This window comes from Elephantulus edwardii, unplaced genomic scaffold (assembly GCF_000299155.1).
Source record: "Elephantulus edwardii isolate Elephantulus edwardi_28Jun2011 unplaced genomic scaffold, EleEdw1.0 scaffold00089, whole genome shotgun sequence".
NCBI classification, from domain to species: domain Eukaryota; kingdom Metazoa; phylum Chordata; class Mammalia; order Macroscelidea; family Macroscelididae; genus Elephantulus; species Elephantulus edwardii.
The window spans coordinates 12,689,327-12,707,316 of NW_006399839.1; the positions used below are offsets into that span (position 1 = coordinate 12,689,327).

Sequence of the window (17,990 nt, forward strand, 5' to 3'; positions counted from 1 at the left end):
CCCCACCCATCCTGCAGGTTGCTGGCTCCTGAATCACTCCTCAGTCACTTGATAGGAGAAAAAGATGCTTTCACACACAGAAGGCAGGCCACAAAGACTTTATGAGAACCTAATCTTCTGTTCCAAGTTGTATGGATTGAAAACAATTCAGACTCCAGCAGTTGGTAAAGGGTGGCTAGCCAGTATCAGAATCCTCTGGTCTTGTGGTTCTTAAATCTCGTTACTTAACAATCACCTGGGCAGCTTTTACTAAAATACAGATTCCCCTCCAGCTTTGTAGCTGAGGTTCGAGCTCTGGGTGTGTGTTTTTGTGCATGTGCACACATGCAGCAAACTAAAACCCCTCAAACCCATTGATGTCAAGTCAGAACCAAATTGGACATCAGGAGATTCCCCATCAAATACGTTTCCAATGATGGGGAGTTATGTTGCCAATTCAAAGGCACAGTTGACCAGCTACTTCAAAGGGTAATGGACAGTCTCCTTCCATGAGATCTATTGCCTCTGAAAACCCGCTGGGAATCAGTTCCAGCTTGACAGCACATAACAATAACAACAGTAAGTGCTATGGAAAAGCATACGAACAAAGGGGGAAAAATAGAGGTGGAGATAATAAGAAGGAGTTTCCTGAGGAGGTACTAGCGAGTCTGTGATGATGGGAAGATGGACATTTCAGGCAGGAAATGGTGTGGTATGCTGGTGGAATTAAAAGCAGACCCGTGGAGCTAGGAGGACATGGTGGGAGAATGGCGGAAGAGCCGGGAGTGGTGAGAGGAGAGGCTGGGCTGCTCCAGGGAGGCCTTATAAACGGCTGGGCAGGGTTGAGCTTTTCTTCTGAGCACTGAGGTTTTCCTAAGAACTTTGAGAACCATGGGGAGAAAGAATGGTGGGAGAACGAAAATGAGACCGGGAGGAGGCAGACCTCTCTTTTGATGCTGAACAGAACTAAGGCAGTGACCTTGGAGGTGGAGGGGAGAAGGAGCCTTCACGTATATATTTCGCAAGGCCAGTGCTGAGCTATGAAGTGGGGTGTGTGTGTGTATATATGTATGTATGTGTGTGTGTATATATATATATATATATGTATTTTAAGGAGGTCAACAGAATTCGCTGATGAATTGGAAATGGGTTAAGAGAAGCAAGGATGATACTTCGGGGCTTCTTTAGAGACAGCTTTAGGGGTGAATGGCTCCCTTCCCAGAACCAGATTGTCATGGGGACATTACTGAACCTCTTTGTGCCCCAGCTACTTCCTCTCTAGCACGGGGGTTCTGAAGGCACTTCCTGATCGAGTCGGTGCCTGCCATGTATTCAAACACTGTGTCAGCATTAGTGATGACGTGGATGGTGGTGATAGCGCCAAGGCCACACAGCTGGTCAGCAGCAGGTCTGGATGCGAAGCCAGGGCTTAACCTCTTAGTGTATTTTGTGCCACTGACCTCGGCTCTTCCTTATTAACGCAGATTGTCAGTCCAGGGTTTGATCATCATGGTACCCGATGATTCCCCTTGACATGTAAGTAATGTGTGCCAGACATACCAGATCGCCAGAAGAAGATCTGATTATCTTGATGATAGATAAAACTGCACCATCCCAGATAGAACATTGGGCATGGACGTTGGGATGCTGAGGGTACAGGAAGAGAGATGTTTTGTGCCTAGGTCCTTAAATAGGGCAAGAAATCTCTTCCTTTACTTAGCTGTGCTCGACTTGCCCACACGCTTGGGCTGCAGAAGGCACATGGACTCCAACAGGAGACAGCATGAAGAGGCCTTCATTCTGGAAGTCATAGGCCGGTGGAGGCCTTCCAAGGAGAGGAAGGGAAGAAAGCGGAGAATGTTCACGAAGCTCCACCAGATTGTCAGGTTTCTAGTGATACATCTTCGAGAAGTGTTTGAAGTGCTGCTATCTGTCAGTTTCAACTAAGCTAATTTATTAAAAAAATTTTTTTTTCTTTGTACCGTGCCTCTCCCATGAACCTCTGTGCATTTAATGCGTGCAATATGTGGGAGAAATCCGACGGGCCATGTCCCCATCCCTCCTGGTGTCTGAGCGGCAACTCACAGATCTACTCCAGTGTTGTACCTGCACGGACTGTCATTTCACCTCTCAGGGACTTGAGGATGTTTTTCAGTGCATCTTGGTGGGAGAAAGTGCAGAAGAAGGTAGGAGAAGGTGCCAGCGAGGGGCCCTTCCTCCCACGTGTCAAAAGTCTGTGCTGGTGCGCCTCGATTTCAAACAGCGTGGGGAGGACTGTTCTTCATTACCAGGGAATGTGAGTCATTCTCGACCCGTGTGATTGGAATTCCAAAGCGTTGCTGTATCCGATGGTCTTATTAAATCCAAGTGTCATGCAGCCTTTCAGACTGTAGGGGAGAGCTCAGTTACAGCGGGTGACCTGGTTCTGGTTACCACCCAGAGACACTGGCAGAGCAGTGACCTCCTCGGAGTGCCCACAGTTACACTTGAATGTCTGTGACCAGCTCTTCCCTGTTTGGGGAATGGGGAACATTCCTGGTTTATTTCAGTCCTCTTCAGTTCCCGTTTTCTACTCAATTTGGGATCTGGCCACGTTAGAGAAGATGCTGTGATGTCTCTAGATAGGCTAGTGCCAAGAATCAGGCCAGCATATGGAGGGCACCTTGTGCAGATTGGCACGGCCTTGGTGACACCAAATCCCAGCATCTAGCAGGACCCTCACCATTCTCAGCTCAGCCAAAATGAGAAAAAGAAAACACCAACCGGCGAGGAGAGGAGACTGGAGATGGTGCCACTAATTCATGTGCTCTGTCTTTCCTTCACCATAGAGTGTTTCACAGCCAACGGTGCGGATTACAGGGGAACGCAGAACTGGACCACGCTGCACGGCGGGAAGCCATGTTTGTTCTGGAACGAGACTTTCCAGCATCCGTACAACACTCTGAAGTACCCCAATGGCGAGGGGGGCTTGGGTGAACACAACTTTTGCAGGTAAGCGGGGTCCACTCAGGACTTTAAAAAAAAAAAAGCAAAACCACTTCTATTCTCGTCTCCTGGTTCCTTCAACCCTGCTCATTACAGCTCAGGAACACTACTTTGTGTCCTTTGGACAAATGCCTTTCTTAGGCTGTGTGTGTTTTGTTTTTTTAAAAGGCCTTTCTTATTTGAAAAGGCTGAAAATTATCTCTTCTGCACATGTACACAAACACATACCATCTACCACAGTATTCAACTTGGGTTGCTCTGATCTCTGGCTTCAAGAGCTGTACTTCCCTGTACAACAGTTGCATGGCCCTTTGAGAGGGATTTCAGAAATGACTTTTCAACCAAGAGAGGACAACACACACAGACACTCACACCTTCATGAGTTGTGAATATAGTGGTCAAACAGAGTACCGTCTGTGACCCAGGCCTCTCTGCTTCTGAGCAAAAGACACTGCCCTCCTGCCCGCCCAGCATAGCTTTGCTCTGTGAGCGTCTGTATCCTTCACATCCTTATTCTTTACTTCTATCGAGGCTAGAGGGCTTCTTTACCCTTCACTTCTTGCCTGAGTCTAAAAGGAGCTCTTAGTACAAACAGTGTATTCACAATTTTCTGAGCAGATGACCCATGGCTCCCATCAGATTTTCACAGTTATGTCTCATCTAAAACAAGTTAAGAATCATTGGTCTATAGAGAGCCCAAGGGCAAAAATCCCAAGTGCTCTTGTTTGGCTTTTGCTTGTTCATACATGATTTGAGTAAAAGTTTACAAAGCACATGAGTTTTCCATTCAGCCATTCAAGTTTGTTTTGTTTTATGTCATTGATTACAACAGCCATATTGTAGCTAGGCACTTTTGGTGTTATGTCTTTTACGTATTTATATCCAAGATCTGAATAATGGGACTCCTAATACAACACTTTGTTGAATTTCATTATTCGAACAAGGGGGAAGACAGCCATTGGGACAGGAGAAGAGAATACAGGACAACATTCAACACTGTCCTCTGGTTTGACCGGGACGTTAGCATCTCAGCCATTGCACTGTTGACCCAGCTGAGCTAATATATACTTACATTCCATGGTCCATACATACTGTTTACTTTCTGCTTTCCTGCATACCTTTCCTAACACCTCAGCACCCTCGAGGTAGTCACCAGGCCTAGCAGTCATGGCATAAGGATCCCTGTACTTTCAGCTCTTCTTTTTTTTACCTCTGTCAGAACTTGCATTCCTCCATAATTGATCAGTCCCTAACAGCTGCACAGCCCCCACGATTGGACATTCCCACAATTAGGCATTCTCCATCATTGCTTTTGCATACTTTTTAAATTTCTTCTGAGAAAAGCCTTAAGAGCTGCTGCAACAAATTCACAAATACTAAGAGATCCACATTCTTAAAATAGCTAGTGCCCCCATTTCACCTCTTTCTCCCCAAATTCCTGCATCAACTCTTCTCATAGGTCTCAATTAGCTACATATTGACCACTTGCCAAGTTGTTATCTTTTGTATTTTATTGTTTAAGTTGTATATTAAAGAATTCTTTTGAATTTTGCTTTCCGATTGAAAAAGCTTGTTGGTTGAAAACGTTTTAGATAAATAAAAAAATTAGCCAATTCCACTTCTGACTTATTTGCTCCCCCCATTTTTCCACATATGAGAATAGCTGGGGTGGGTTGGGAAGATGGTTCAGAAATAGAAGTTGGTGCTTGGTTTTTGTTTTTGCCTGTTGTTGTTGTTTTGTCCAGTTGAGTCGGAACTGACTCATAGCTGACCCTGCAATGGGTTTTCAGAGCCAGTAAATTGCACAGGAGGAGACTGCTTATCTTGCTCCCATGGAGCTACTGGTGGAATCGAACCACATGCCTTTGTGTTGACAGCAAATTCTTTCTTATCTTAAAGTGTCTCTTTGTCTGACATGCTTTAGGCATGTTGCAAGGAGGGACATCATGCATGGGAGGGTGGAGGGGACAGCACAAGAGAGGAAGACCCTAGATGAAATGGATTGTTTCAGTGACTGGAGGAATGGGGGTAAGTGTATCAGAGACAATAAGGTTGGCACAGGATAGAGCAGGGTTTAGGGCTGTTTTCTATAGGGTCACTATGAGTCATAGGCGACTTGACAGCATATAACACATAACAACAACAACAACAAAGTGTCTCTTGGTAGTAGGCTCTGTGTGTGTGTGTGTGTGTGTGTGTGTGTGTGTGTGTGTGTGTGTTATTACTCTAATGCTTTATATCAACCAAATCTTCTCAGAAGAATTTCTGTTTCTTAAGTCTAATTTTAAGATCAATTTGAAATTTACAGTGACATTGCATTTATGTGGAAAATATTAGCTTTTCTGGTATATTAACACACCTGGTTGATCCATAAGCTCCCAGAAACTCACTGGGTAAAATATCCTTCAGGAGAGCAGTGCTGAGGGGGCGGAAAACCACTTTCCTCCCTAGGCCAGGTCTCTGCCGACTTCTCCTTTGATTTGATAGAACATACCAGACCTGAACTACTGGTTTATGCTGGGATTGTTGAATATTATCACATCAGGGAGCCTAGGGGCCCTTTTGTTGCAGCCTTCCAGTCAGGTCAAAGATGAGTTTGCTCTTTCTCTATTAAGGTATTCTGAGGCCTTTCTGAATGGTTGTGACATTGATAACACACAGTTGTTTTCTAAGGGCCTGACCAAAGAATACATCAAAGTTGAGCACTGAAAAGAGAGAGGGAAATGACAGTGAAATGCTGTTTAAAGAATGCCTTTGTGCAAGTTCTCCTTTGATTTCCTAGCCGACACCTGACACCATGTTTGTCTTGCAATTCCATTTTTCCCCCCAGAACCATCACATTTGAGATGTCTGAGAGATGGCGAGTGATGGGAACGGTTTGCTCCAAGCCAGACATATCTGGATTCGAGGGGAAGGCAGAGACAGAGAAGAGCAGAGTTGGCCCTGGCACCTGCCTTTTGGGCAAAGGGAACAAAACGATCCTTTGTGCTTCTGGGAGGCTTATCTCCTAGGCCACACAATGGGCTGGGCTTTCTCGGGCTGATAGGGATTGCTCTGGCTTGGAGCTCCAGGGTCTTTATGCCCATTTCCGGCCTAACCAGAGTGTCGAGTTTCCAGTGTTCGGAGTCCAAATAAAAGGAGCTTGCAAAGCGTGCAGGAGACAAGGCTTTTCTCAGCACAGAAGCCCCTGCTACTCTCTGGTCTGCTTCCACAGTGTTGGCCTGTTATTGTCAGCACGTCTCAGAACTGAAAAGCCCTGCAAGGGTCTTTATGCCAAGCCTTTATCATTTAGTAATGGGAAAGGAATCTCTTTTAAAATGCTATCACAGTATCAGAAATTGGTACGGGGATCAGAGGGTTGTGGGTTCCAACTGCAGCACTTTGCCAGAGTTGTAGGGATGAGAGAGAGGTTACTCCTAATAGAGCCAAGTTGTCCAGCTCAATCCTGGTGAAAGGTTGTCTGCAAAGCCTATATTATATAAATTGATATTTAATCAATTAAGTAAAATCCTTTTATTTATTTTTTTATTAAATTTTATTAGTTTTAATGAACATTTACAGAGATTTTGGGTTTTCTTTCATTCATTGTTGCACTGTTTTCTCTACCCTCCTCCCCAGTTCGTTCTTCTTCCCCCCCCATGTCTGTTTTAATTGTCCAATTGCCACAGTGCTTGTCAAAGCCAGTTCTGATTAATCTCCTTTGTCAGTGTGTCCCTTGCCATTCCCTATCACTCCTCCCTGAGAGAGACTTCACCCTGATTCATAAGGAAAAGGGGATGGCATACTCTCTTAGCTACTTCCTGCTGAAAAGGGACGCTGTGGGTTTCAGGGTGAATGTCTTCTCTCACTACTCTAAAGGGCCCCCCTGGCAGTAGGAAACACATAGACTATTATGGAGATTGATTTTGGAATTTAGATGCACTGTTAACAATTGTGCTTAGCCGTACATGTTCATATCCTTGAAGATGTATCATGGAAGTGTTGCAGCCTAGAAGATACAAATTTAACTAACAAGTTAAAAGTGCATGAGTCAAAAATTGAAAAGCAATAATATTCTGAGTAGAGGTTCTAATAGTGGCACAAATCAAGTTACAGAGGTAAGGTGGTTCCATTGCCATCCTTACTCTAACTTAATTATTTTTAATTTAAATTTGTTACTAATTTCAGTGAAAATTTACAGAGGCTTTGGATTTCCATTCATTCATTGTTGTAGATTTGTCCCCTCCCAAGGCTCCCCCCACCAGACATTACCCTCTTGGGAAAGTAAAGGAAAAGATTCTTTCATTATTTTACAAACCCTCCCCCAGGTCCACTCCACCATGTAGGCATCGCTCTAGACTCCTGTCATGACAGAAATACCTAATCACATATCTCTTTTAAACAGTTTTCTCCCTTCTCTGTTTCAGAGCAGCATACATTATTGAACCCATCTTACTCAGTCTCTCCCCAACCCCAAGGACAGTCCCATTCTAGAACAGTGGCACCATGCAATATTTGTCCCTTTGTGACTGGGACATTTCACTCAGCATAATGTTCTCCAGAGTCAACCATTTTGAGTAATATTGCATGAGTTCCTTGTTTTTTAATGCAGCATAGTATTCCATTGTGCAAATATACCACAGCTTCTCTAGCCATTCGTTTGTTGATGGGCACTTAGGTTGCTTCCAACTCCTTGCTATTGTGAACAGAGCTGCAATAAACATGGGTGTGCATATATCTGCTTGAGTAAAACCCTTTTAAAAGGACACAATTGGATGGAGTGTGCATTGTAGAGGAGCTGAACTAAGAAAACCTCACTGCTGCTGTCCAGTCAGCTCTGATTCCTAGGAACCATCTATGGGGTTGCTGAGGCTGTGACTACAGAAGGAGGCTGCCCATAATGCTCCCAAGGGGCAGCTGGTGGATTCAACCCACCGGCCTTTGAGTTAGCAGCACAGCATGCTATGCAGTATGCCGGCAGAGCTGCTTTTTGTGGAGGAAAGGGAAAATAGAAAAAAATGGGGGGGAAATTTCTATCATGAATCATTTAATCATGAATGGAAATAAAATTTTCTGTCATGTAGAGATACATCCTTTACAATATTTAACATGAGAGGTTAACGGATCATGACATTCAAGGTTTTTTAGAACTGCCTTTTTTCAGAAGCTTATTAAGACATTGTAAAAAAATTTTTTTCATATTAATAGAGGCCCAGGGCAGTGCAGACTGGTGATGTGCTCAGTTGTTAATAGAAAGGTTGGAGGAAAGGGTCTACCCAGAGGCACCTCAGAAGAAAGGCCTGGTGCTCTAGGAAAAACCCTCCATTAAAACCCCTGTGGAGCACAGTTCCACCTGGATACACACGGGCTGCCATGAAGCAGAATCAACTTGACGGTGGCTGGATTTTTTTTTGTCTGTCAGTTATTTCTGCACTTCATGTTACTAGATGCCCAGCTTTTCTTGTGTGGCTAATACCATCCTTATTTGCTCTGTCCTTTATTGTCTGATAGTTGTTTGCAATCTTTTATGTTATAAAGATGCTTTAGCGACCACCTCTAGAGGTAAAGACTTCGTTAGAATAAATTCCTGATGAGAAAACTGCTGAGAAGAGGATTTTCAGGAACTTTGTTCTGGCTACTTCATTGCTGCCTGACCATATGTACTGTCTACATCTTCAGCTGCGGTGTGTAAGAACACCTGTGCTCTCTCAAGAAGTCAAGAGGCCACTGCTGTTTGAAATGGCTCGCTTGATGGTCAGCTCTCTCACCTCATTTATGTTTGCAAAGCTCATATTCTCCCCAAAGTTAGGAATTACCGGTCAGAGAAGAAAGACTCGTTTTCCTAGGGTTGCTATTTAATGCAAGCAACTCAACGGCACATAACAACAACCACATACTATGACAGGTTTGGAAGCAGGAATGGCATCCATTTCCTAAACAACATGCCTCCGGAAACTTTACAAACTTTGATAAATGTCGATAGTTATAGAGGGGCTTCAGACCCTTTGTTCATAGAGTCGCTATGAGTCACTCGATAGCAATCAATAGCAACATTGTAGGGCAAAAAAATACCCAGACAGTAACCACTCTAGTTACTACAACTCAGAACAGGGTAGTTTATTCTGGCGTGCTATATACCAGCAAAAAAGGTCAATAGACACAAGAGTGGGAGAATTGGTTGGCCAGCAGGGAAGCTAAACTCTTAACTCCTGAAAGTGACACTTGCAGAAAGATTTTATACAGGTTATCAAAGGTAATAAAGAAAAAGGGGGTGTCCATGCATTTGATTTCCCGGCTTATATAACAGAAATGTTTAAATGAGTGGCAGCCTCTTATCATCATCTTATCATTGACCAAGATATTCAAAGAACGCAGAAAGGGAAAATGCACAACAGGTGTTACGAAAGGGGATGCAGAATCAGACGAGGCCACCTAGTTCAGGTTGACAGGGCATAGAAGTATAAATGAAGCAGACCACAAACTTTGCTATAAGGAGCCATGTTGCAAGGAGGGACTAGTCCTTGGAGAGGGACATCATGCTTGGGAAAGTGGAGAGACAGTGCAAGAGAGGGAGACCCTGGATGAGATGCATTGACTCAGTGACTGGAATAATTGGGGTAGATGTGTCAGAGAAGATAAGGTTGGCTCAGGATAGAACAGAGTTTAGAGCTGTTGTATATAGGGTTTCTGTGATTTTCAAGTGACTCAATGGTACATAACAACAACAACAACAACCTTGCTTTTAAGATGTTAATACTGTTCGAATCCACCAGATGCTCTACTGGGGAAGGAGGTACAATCTCCTCCTGTACCAGTCAGATCTGATTTGACGGTACACACAAATAATAAAATAAAGATTTTTAAAAATATGTTAATACTGTATGTATGTAATAAAGGAGTTTTTTACTAACAGGTGGGTGAAACTCAGAACCGAGGGCATGGAGGTTGCTGTGAATTTGCTGTGTTATTGTGTACCATTGAGTCAGAACCAACCCATAACTGACACTCCTGCGGGTTTTCAGAGGCAGTCAGTTGCCTGGGAGGAGACTGCCCTTCCTTATCCCGCAGGGAAGCTGGTGGCCTCAAACCACTTGTCTTTAATATTGCAGTGCAGAGCTCCCCTAGGATTTCAGAATCAGCTCAATATTCAGCAGCTATTGTTGCCAGACAATACGCATAGTAGTTTTACACTAAAACACTTGTTAGGTACCATTGTCACCCTTTTTCCTTCTGGATAAGAGACAAAATTAAGATGGAGACCGTTCATGAGAAATAACCAGAAGCTAGGAGGACCTCATGCACTTGCTGTGAAGGGTCAAGGACTGCAGCCTTCAGTATGGACTGAGGCTCAATGTCAAGAAGACAAAGATTCTCACCACTGGACCAATTGGCAGCGTCAGGATGGATGACGAAGAGACTGAGATTGTTCACAGCTTCAGTTTGCTCGGCTCCACAGTCAACACTCTTGGCACCAGCAGTCAGGAAATCAAAAAGCGTATCACGATGGGAAAGTCTGCCGATAGGGACCTCTCTAAAGTACTCAGGAGCAACGGTGTCTCTCTGGAGACTAACGTGCGTCTGATACAGGCCATGGTCTTTGCAATCGCTTGTTATGCATCAGAGAGTTGGACAATGACTAGGGAGGACAGAAGGAGAGTGGATGCCTTTGAGCTGTGGTGCTGGAGAAAGAGTACTGAATGTACCATGGACTGCCAGGAAAACAAACAGATTCATCTTGGAGAGGATTAAACCAAGCTACTCCTTGGAGGCAAGGATTCTGGTTCTTCGTCTGACATACTTTGGACATGTTGCCAGGAGGGACGGGTCCTTGGAGAGGGACATCATGCTTGGGAGGGTGGAGGGATGGCGCAGGAGGGGAAGACCCTCTATGAGATGGATTGATTCAGTGACTGGGGTAATTGGGATGGGTGTGTCAGAGGCAGTGCGGTTGGCACAGGACAGAGCAGAGTTTAGGGCTGTTGTACATAGGGTCGCTATGAGTCGCAAACGACTCAATGGCACATAACAACAACAACAACAACAGACCATTCTCTTTCTCTGAAACTGGACAGTAGTGGACCAGTTGCCTTGAAGTGCTGGAAATATGATTGGTGATGTCCTTCTCCCCAACAGGAACCCTGATGGTGACGTGAGCCCCTGGTGCTATGTGGCCGAGCATGAGGACGGTGTCTACTGGAAGTACTGTGAGATCCCTGCTTGCCAGAGTAAGACCATAGAACATATGGGGTAATAATATGTGCCATAGGCACCAAGAGTGCAGAGGGGAAGGCCACCATCCAAATCAGGCAGTTCAGGCAGGAGGTGGATTTCGATAGCAGGTGAAGGACGAAGCCATTGCTTCTCTTGTTGACACTTTTTAGGAGTAGGAACTCCCAGTTCCCTCATTACCCCACTCCCTTGCTGGAAAACCCAAACAGAATTTGTACCTTAATTCTCTCTCATGGATCCAGAGTACAACAGCTCAGTACCCAACTAGAAAAGAAAAAAAAATAATTGCAGTGAATTAATTTTGGAATGAATAAGGAACTTCATCATAGACAGAAAATCCAGAGTCAGCACCGATTGCTAATATTTAGAGTTGGATGTGCCCTCTGAAAAATATGATATTCAGCAAATGCCTGATTGAACATTGTAAGAGCCAATGTTACACTTCTCTCCCCAGATAGTTTTCTCTCTAGCATAGACGTGTTCTAATTTTTTAATAACTATAATAATTCATGACATATGCCTGTCTACTACTGAAAACTCAATTTGTTAGTCTTTTACTACTAGATGAGCTGTTTTCTGTTCAGTACATTCACTCCCATATCAAGTGTTTGTTATGTGCAACATATAAAGGCAAAAAGATAGCTTCGCCCTCAGGGAGTGTATTGTCTAACAGGAAACCCTAGAAGGATGCTTTAAAACAAGGTAGAAATTGAATGTAGAAAGGTTTTATAGAAAGCTTAAAGTACAGAAACCAAAACTAAACTTAATACTGTAAGGAATCTAATGTTTTGTTTATAATATCTTTTTTTTTCTCCTTCTTTCTCTTTTTTAAAAAATTTAAGCCAAAGTTTACAAATCATGTTGAATTTCAGTCAGTCATTCATACAGTGTGCTTTAGAGCATTTCTTTCAGTTGGTTAGTGTCATTTATTACAGTGTCTCATCAAATCCTTTATAACACCTTTTATTTTTTTTTTCAACTTTTTTAAAAATAGGGATTTGAATGAAAGTTTACAAAGGAATGGGGTTTTTATTCACTCATCGTACACATTTGGTTTGGCTCGGTTTCCCCCCCCCCTTCTCTCTCATTTTAACTGATGTATGTCCTCTTCCAGATTGTTAATTGCATAATATCTGATCATTCTTTGAATAATGCCTTTTTATTTTTTAATCTTTTTTTCAATAATGCCTTTTTAAATATGCCAAAGAAGCAAGGTTTCTCAGACACTAGAACTAAAGAAAGGTCATTCCATTCATCGCTATTCTGCCTGCCTTCGTTTCCTTCCTTATTAACTAATTCAAACCTAACTCTTGCCCTGGCCTATTCTTACCCCTCTGCTCAGGAAGTTTGTGTGTGTAGCGTGATATGGAGACACAGTGGGACCTGGGGCCTCTCCCCTCTCATGCCCAGAGCCTGAGTGAGTCCTGGTTCCTGCAGGCAATGGTACTGCTTACCTTACATTATATAAGCTCCCAAAGGGCACCACTGTCTGACAGCTAGGTTTCAGCCTCACTGTCCCTCCAAACGGAACAGGACTCATTCTGTCACAAAATTTCAAAAACTATAAAGAACCAAGGAGCGGGCTTGTGCCCAGTCTACTCGCTCAAAATTTTAAAATGGAAAACATCTCATTTGGCTCTGGTTATGTCAAGATGAAAAGGAAACGGGGAAGGCAAAACAGATTTTCCTCGGTCCATTTGTCCCACACAAAGATGGTCTTTTAGCACCAGCCGATGTCATTCTCTCGGGACTAGTGAACAGGGGGTTTCAATCTGAGCACTTTCAGTTAGACAGATAATCCCCTTCAACTTGCATTTAGAGAATGTCATTTGGGCCCATTGGAGCCATTTCCACAGAAGTGAAAATTTGAGCAAAGAGATACCAGCCTCTCTGATTTGTAGTGTTTGTCTGATGTGCCTCAGCATCCCATGTTCGGGAAATGAAATATTATTTCCACCTCTGGCAGCCCTTTTCATAGCACTCTCAAGACTTCTAACAATGGCCCTGACCTGGTCCGCGCAGGGAAACTTGGGGAATTTAAGAACGAGAATCCCAGAGTGCTTGGTTTGGAGCAAATGAAGGGGAGTCTGGCCTCGGTGCTTTGGGAAACCCTCAGTCCACCTGTGGGCAGGAGGTCTCCTCATCAGGCCCAACTCAGACCTTAAATCTGGCAGACCATTGTACTTTTTTGCATCTCATTAGCATAACTAGGAAAAACTCTTGGAATGTCTGCAGCAAGAGGCCTTGTTAATTGCCCGAAGGTACCCAACGGATATGCAGCCCGCCTATTTGAGGCCGCTTTTGCCCTCATTCTGAATGTGGAGACAGAAATTTCATGACTAATACTACCCCTCTGCGTGCAACCTGCCATTCATGATTAGCATCAGACTTGTCATACAGGAAGAGGCCTGCGACATGATCAGATTCCTGGAAAGTTCATAGCTGGAAATAACAGGCCCAGCAGGAGCCAGGGGGGTGGATGTGTAAGGACAAAGCAGAATCCTGTTGAATGGTGAGTCATTATGCAGAGCCAGGACTCTGCCCTTCAGCTTGTTACTTGGGGAGCAAAAACAAGCATGGGTACAGAGATGAAGTAGGATTCAAAAGGGGCAGAGAGAAATTTGAATTGTGCCCTTGACCCACAAGCATAGATGAGAATGAGCTGTTAAAAGGAGAACCCCTCCAAGGTAATTGGATTTGCCCTTCAAACTGCTTTTGCTAGGATGCTCCGGGAGCTCCAACTTCACATTACAGACAAGAGAAATCCAGATTTTAAAAGCAGACTTCAGTGTTACCAAGTTCACCATCCCTCTAGGTCTCAAAGTTGTATTGATTTGACAAGAAAAATTTGGCTTAAGATTGATCATTTGCGTGGCTCTCTTGATAAACGGTCGTCCTTACCATCCACGCTCCCCTTTGCTTTATTGCTTTTGTGGAGCAGGTTGAATGGGGACCTCAACATGGCTCTTCCTGGACTCTGTTTTTCCTCGAGGGTGTTGGTGAAAGTTTTTTGCACAGTTCTGAAACTAAATAAGAAGGTTGTGAGAAAGGGTAAAACCCTGCAAGTGACATTTAAAAGCAAATGTCTTTTTCTTTTCAAGCTCATCTAGACCTATGGCCACAGGCATGAAATATTTACCTTCTCATCTCTGGAAGCTCTTTTCTTGTTTGTTCATTTATTATGCAAAAAATTCACTTGTTTAGCACAAACTCAACTATTAAAAAAAATCTCTGAAATAGTTGTCATTGTTGGTGTTATGTACTGTCACGTTGGAACCAACCCACAGCTGACCCTCCAGTTGGATTTTTTCAAAAGCAGTAAATCACATGGGAGGGGGTTGCCTGTCTTTCTCTGGCTGAGCAGCTGGTGAATTCAAACCACCTACCTTGGGCTTGGTAGCACAATTCCTTACCACTAAGCCAGCAGAGCAAAATAGTTGGGGAATTGAAATATCTGGGTGTTAGACTAGAGTAAGAAATTACTGTTCATTCTATAGGTAGGTGTCCTATTTTCTCACAGGAAGCTAGATGTCTGAAGGCCTGGTACAGGCTCTAGGTAAAGGCTTTCTCTCTTTTGTCAGCTCTGGGGGAAGATCTTTGTCTCTCTCCAGCTTTTTTCTACTTCATTGTGTTTCCTTCTCTGTGTCTAATCTGCTTTTTATATCTCAAAATTGATGGTTTCAGTAACATAACAAAGAAAGCCTGTTCCCAGAGGGGATTATATCCACAGGTATAGGAAGTTAGGATTTACAACTTGTGTTGTTGTAATCCATGTTGTTTTTATTGTTAGATGCCGGTGAGGCAAGTACAACTCATAGCAACCCGATGAACAACAGATCTGACCCCTGCCCTGTCCTGCGCCGTCCTCATCATCTCTGACCCACTTGAGCCCATTGCTGCAGTCACTGTGTCAGTCCATCTCATTGGAGGTTTCCCTCTCTTTCACTGACTCTCCGTCTTTCCAAGTATGATGTCTCCTAGCAACATGTCCCAAGTGTGAGAGATGAAATTTCGCCATTTTCAAAGAGTCCTCCAAGGAGCATTCTAGGTGCTCTTTCTCTAAAACATACATGCTTTTGTTTTGGCAGTTGAGATGTTGATATTGAGTGGGGAGAGGTAAGGAGAGCATCTGAAGCAGAAGAAACGGTGTATAACACATACATAGAGGTAAATTTAAAAATGAAGGGACAGGACCTCACTCCAGAACATAGATGTTTTTGTTTTGTTTTGATTCTCCAACACCACAACTCAAATGCATCAGTTCTTCTTTTGTCAAACTTATTCATTGTCCAGCTCTCAGATACATAACAGATGATTGAAAAGACCATGACCTGAATCAGGTACACCTTCGTCTTCAGACTGAGATCACTGCTCCTTTAACTCATTGCAGTATGATAATGGCATCTTACTCATTACCCTTTTGTCAAAACCAACTCGTAGCTGACCCTCCAGCTGGTTTTCAGAATGTGTAAATCATACAGCAGGAGGATGGCGTTGTGTATAGATTTTATATAAATTTTTAATTTCCAGATAAATAGTAAAGCATTTATGGTCAAATAAAATATATGCCCACTATTTGCTTTTAAATAGAAAATAACTGGGTGAAAATAAGGGAATTAGATTAAATGAGGACTATTAAAAAACATGGATGCTTACTGATGCTGGGTGTTGTGTAATGTCCACTATTCCTTCCCACTTCTGTGTCTATTTGAAAAGTTTCCATTATAAAAAGAACTTTTTAATATAAATTTTGTAATTCTGCATTCTGAATATTTTAGAATGCATAAAGAAAATATTTACAACATATGAACTCAAACATGTCACATGATCTATAATGTCTTTATAAAAAGCTCATAGGTATCTGAATTAATTATTAATGTCAGTTATGAATTTTTTTAACCCACATAAGGTCTTTATACATACTCAAGTATGATTAACTCTGATAATTATTTCTTTTTTAAAAAATATTCTTTCTTAAGCTCCTATCCCATTCTAGATTTTGTGTAAAGTAGGAGGCTACCGGGATGGCGTGATCTGTGACTTGTGGGGAGCCTCCAGTCATAGGAAGTAAGACATAAACAGATGAGCACAATAAGATGTAATAGGTAAGGTGAACCAGAGGTTCTCTGGGAGTACCAAAGAGGAGCTCCTGGAGGGCACCCAGAAGAAGCTAAGTCTTGGTATAAGGCTTCTTCAACTTTAGTGCACATAGTCAGCTGGGATCTTGTTAGAATATAGACTCTGATCCGGTAGGTCTAAGGGGACCTGAGGTTCTACATTTCTAACATGCTCCTGGAATGCTGGAGTTGGAGGACCTCAGTTTGCATAAAACCAGTTTACGTGTTAATGTTGAGGCGGGCAGAGGTAAGGGGAGCATTTGAAGTAGAGAAACTGTATAACATACACAAAGAAGTAAGTTTTAAGAAGGAAGGGACAAGAACTGACTCAAAAACACTCAAGTTTTGTCTGTCTTTCCACAGCCCGTCTCATTAGCTTGTAGCTTGCACTATAAGCAAGGAAAAACTCAGCATCAGCCTTGTGACCCTAAATAGCAAAGGACTTTTTTTTTTACCTGAGCATCCAGAGTTAAAAATACTAGGACTAACATCAAGGAGAGTAAGCAGAGGTCAAGAGAAAGCCCCAAAACGTTTCATTCTTTAAGGTGTTAGAACTTCTATGCACAGCAGTGCGCTCTCTGTTAAGCTGGGTTGGACCGCAGTGTTCCTGAAGTAGTGTTACATTTGTTTTAAACAGAGACATAATAAAGAATGTAGTTCCTATTGAAAGATGAAGAAAGAGGAGGAGGAGTAGGGGAGGAAGAGAGGGAGGTGAAGTCTGAGACGAAATATACGGACAGATAGTGGAAAGTCTACAGTCCAAGTACAAAGTTTAGACTTGGTCCCGGAAGTTGGTGATGAGGCTGCGGAGAGAATGGAGTGTCTGAAGGAGACAGCTCACCGCAGCTTCTCCAGCGCCTGCATTAAGGATTTGGGGTAAGATTTCTCCCTTTAAATCCATGAGAGAAGTTGTCTTATGATTGTATCCTCTACACAGGCAGATGTCAGCAGTGCCCTAGCCACGTGGTGGAGCTCAACTCATGGGCCTCACCAGCTCAATCTGTGTTCAATATTAACTGTTATTAAAATGCAACCCCTCAAAAATGAATGCAATTTAAAGGCTTGCAATTGTGACCCCTAGTAAGAATGTTTAGCTGTGTTTAGAGTTTACAAAAAAATCAAAGGCACTTGGGTGGCAGTGGTCAAAACCACTTCTCAGTTATAGCTAATGCCTTGTTTCTCTGTCCTTTCTGCATTTGAATGTTGGCCCTGAATTTTAGTGTATTTCCAATATCACTGAGGGCCTACTAGGTGCAAAGCACTACCTTTTTTTATTAATAAAAGTTTATTTACAAAATTCTAATACATTCCAAAATCATTGCTCCTGTGAAAGCACTATCTTTTCTAAGCTTTCCAACAATCCTATGGAGCAGTAGTGTGTCCATACCTCCTCTACCCCACCTTTACCCCCATTTCTCAGATGAGGAAATTGTAGCTAGCTTGGTTTTGTACTTCTTTCGGGCATGACAAGCTAGGCCACATGGAACTTGATTCTGGCATTCCTGACAGCAAGTTCGGGGTCCTACCCTTCCAGTATTTGAGAACAGCCCCACTTCCTTTCGTGCCTTGAAAAATGGGGACCCTGGGATGTAGCCAGGCTACTGTTGAGGTCATGCTTCAGAATGTTCTTTGTGGATTGTTTGGGAATTAAAGTTTGAAATTCTGATAGTATGCCGAATTATTAAGATTGCCTGTCTGACC

The 17,990-nt window shown here is 43.1% G+C and overlaps 1 protein-coding gene across 1 annotated transcript in view; it reads left to right on the top strand.

Moving 5' to 3' along the window:
• The first annotated feature begins 2,026 nt into the window (after window positions 1-2,026).
• KREMEN1 (kringle containing transmembrane protein 1) overlaps window positions 2,027-17,990 on the top strand; it is a 45,315-nt gene continuing 29,351 nt past the window's right edge. Inside the window, exons 1-3 of the mRNA XM_006890525.1 lie at window positions 2,027-2,165; window positions 2,808-2,970; window positions 11,077-11,168. Of these exons, the coding sequence (XP_006890587.1) occupies window positions 2,027-2,165; window positions 2,808-2,970; window positions 11,077-11,168 (394 nt within the window). The remainder of the gene's footprint in view (window positions 2,166-2,807; window positions 2,971-11,076; window positions 11,169-17,990) is intronic.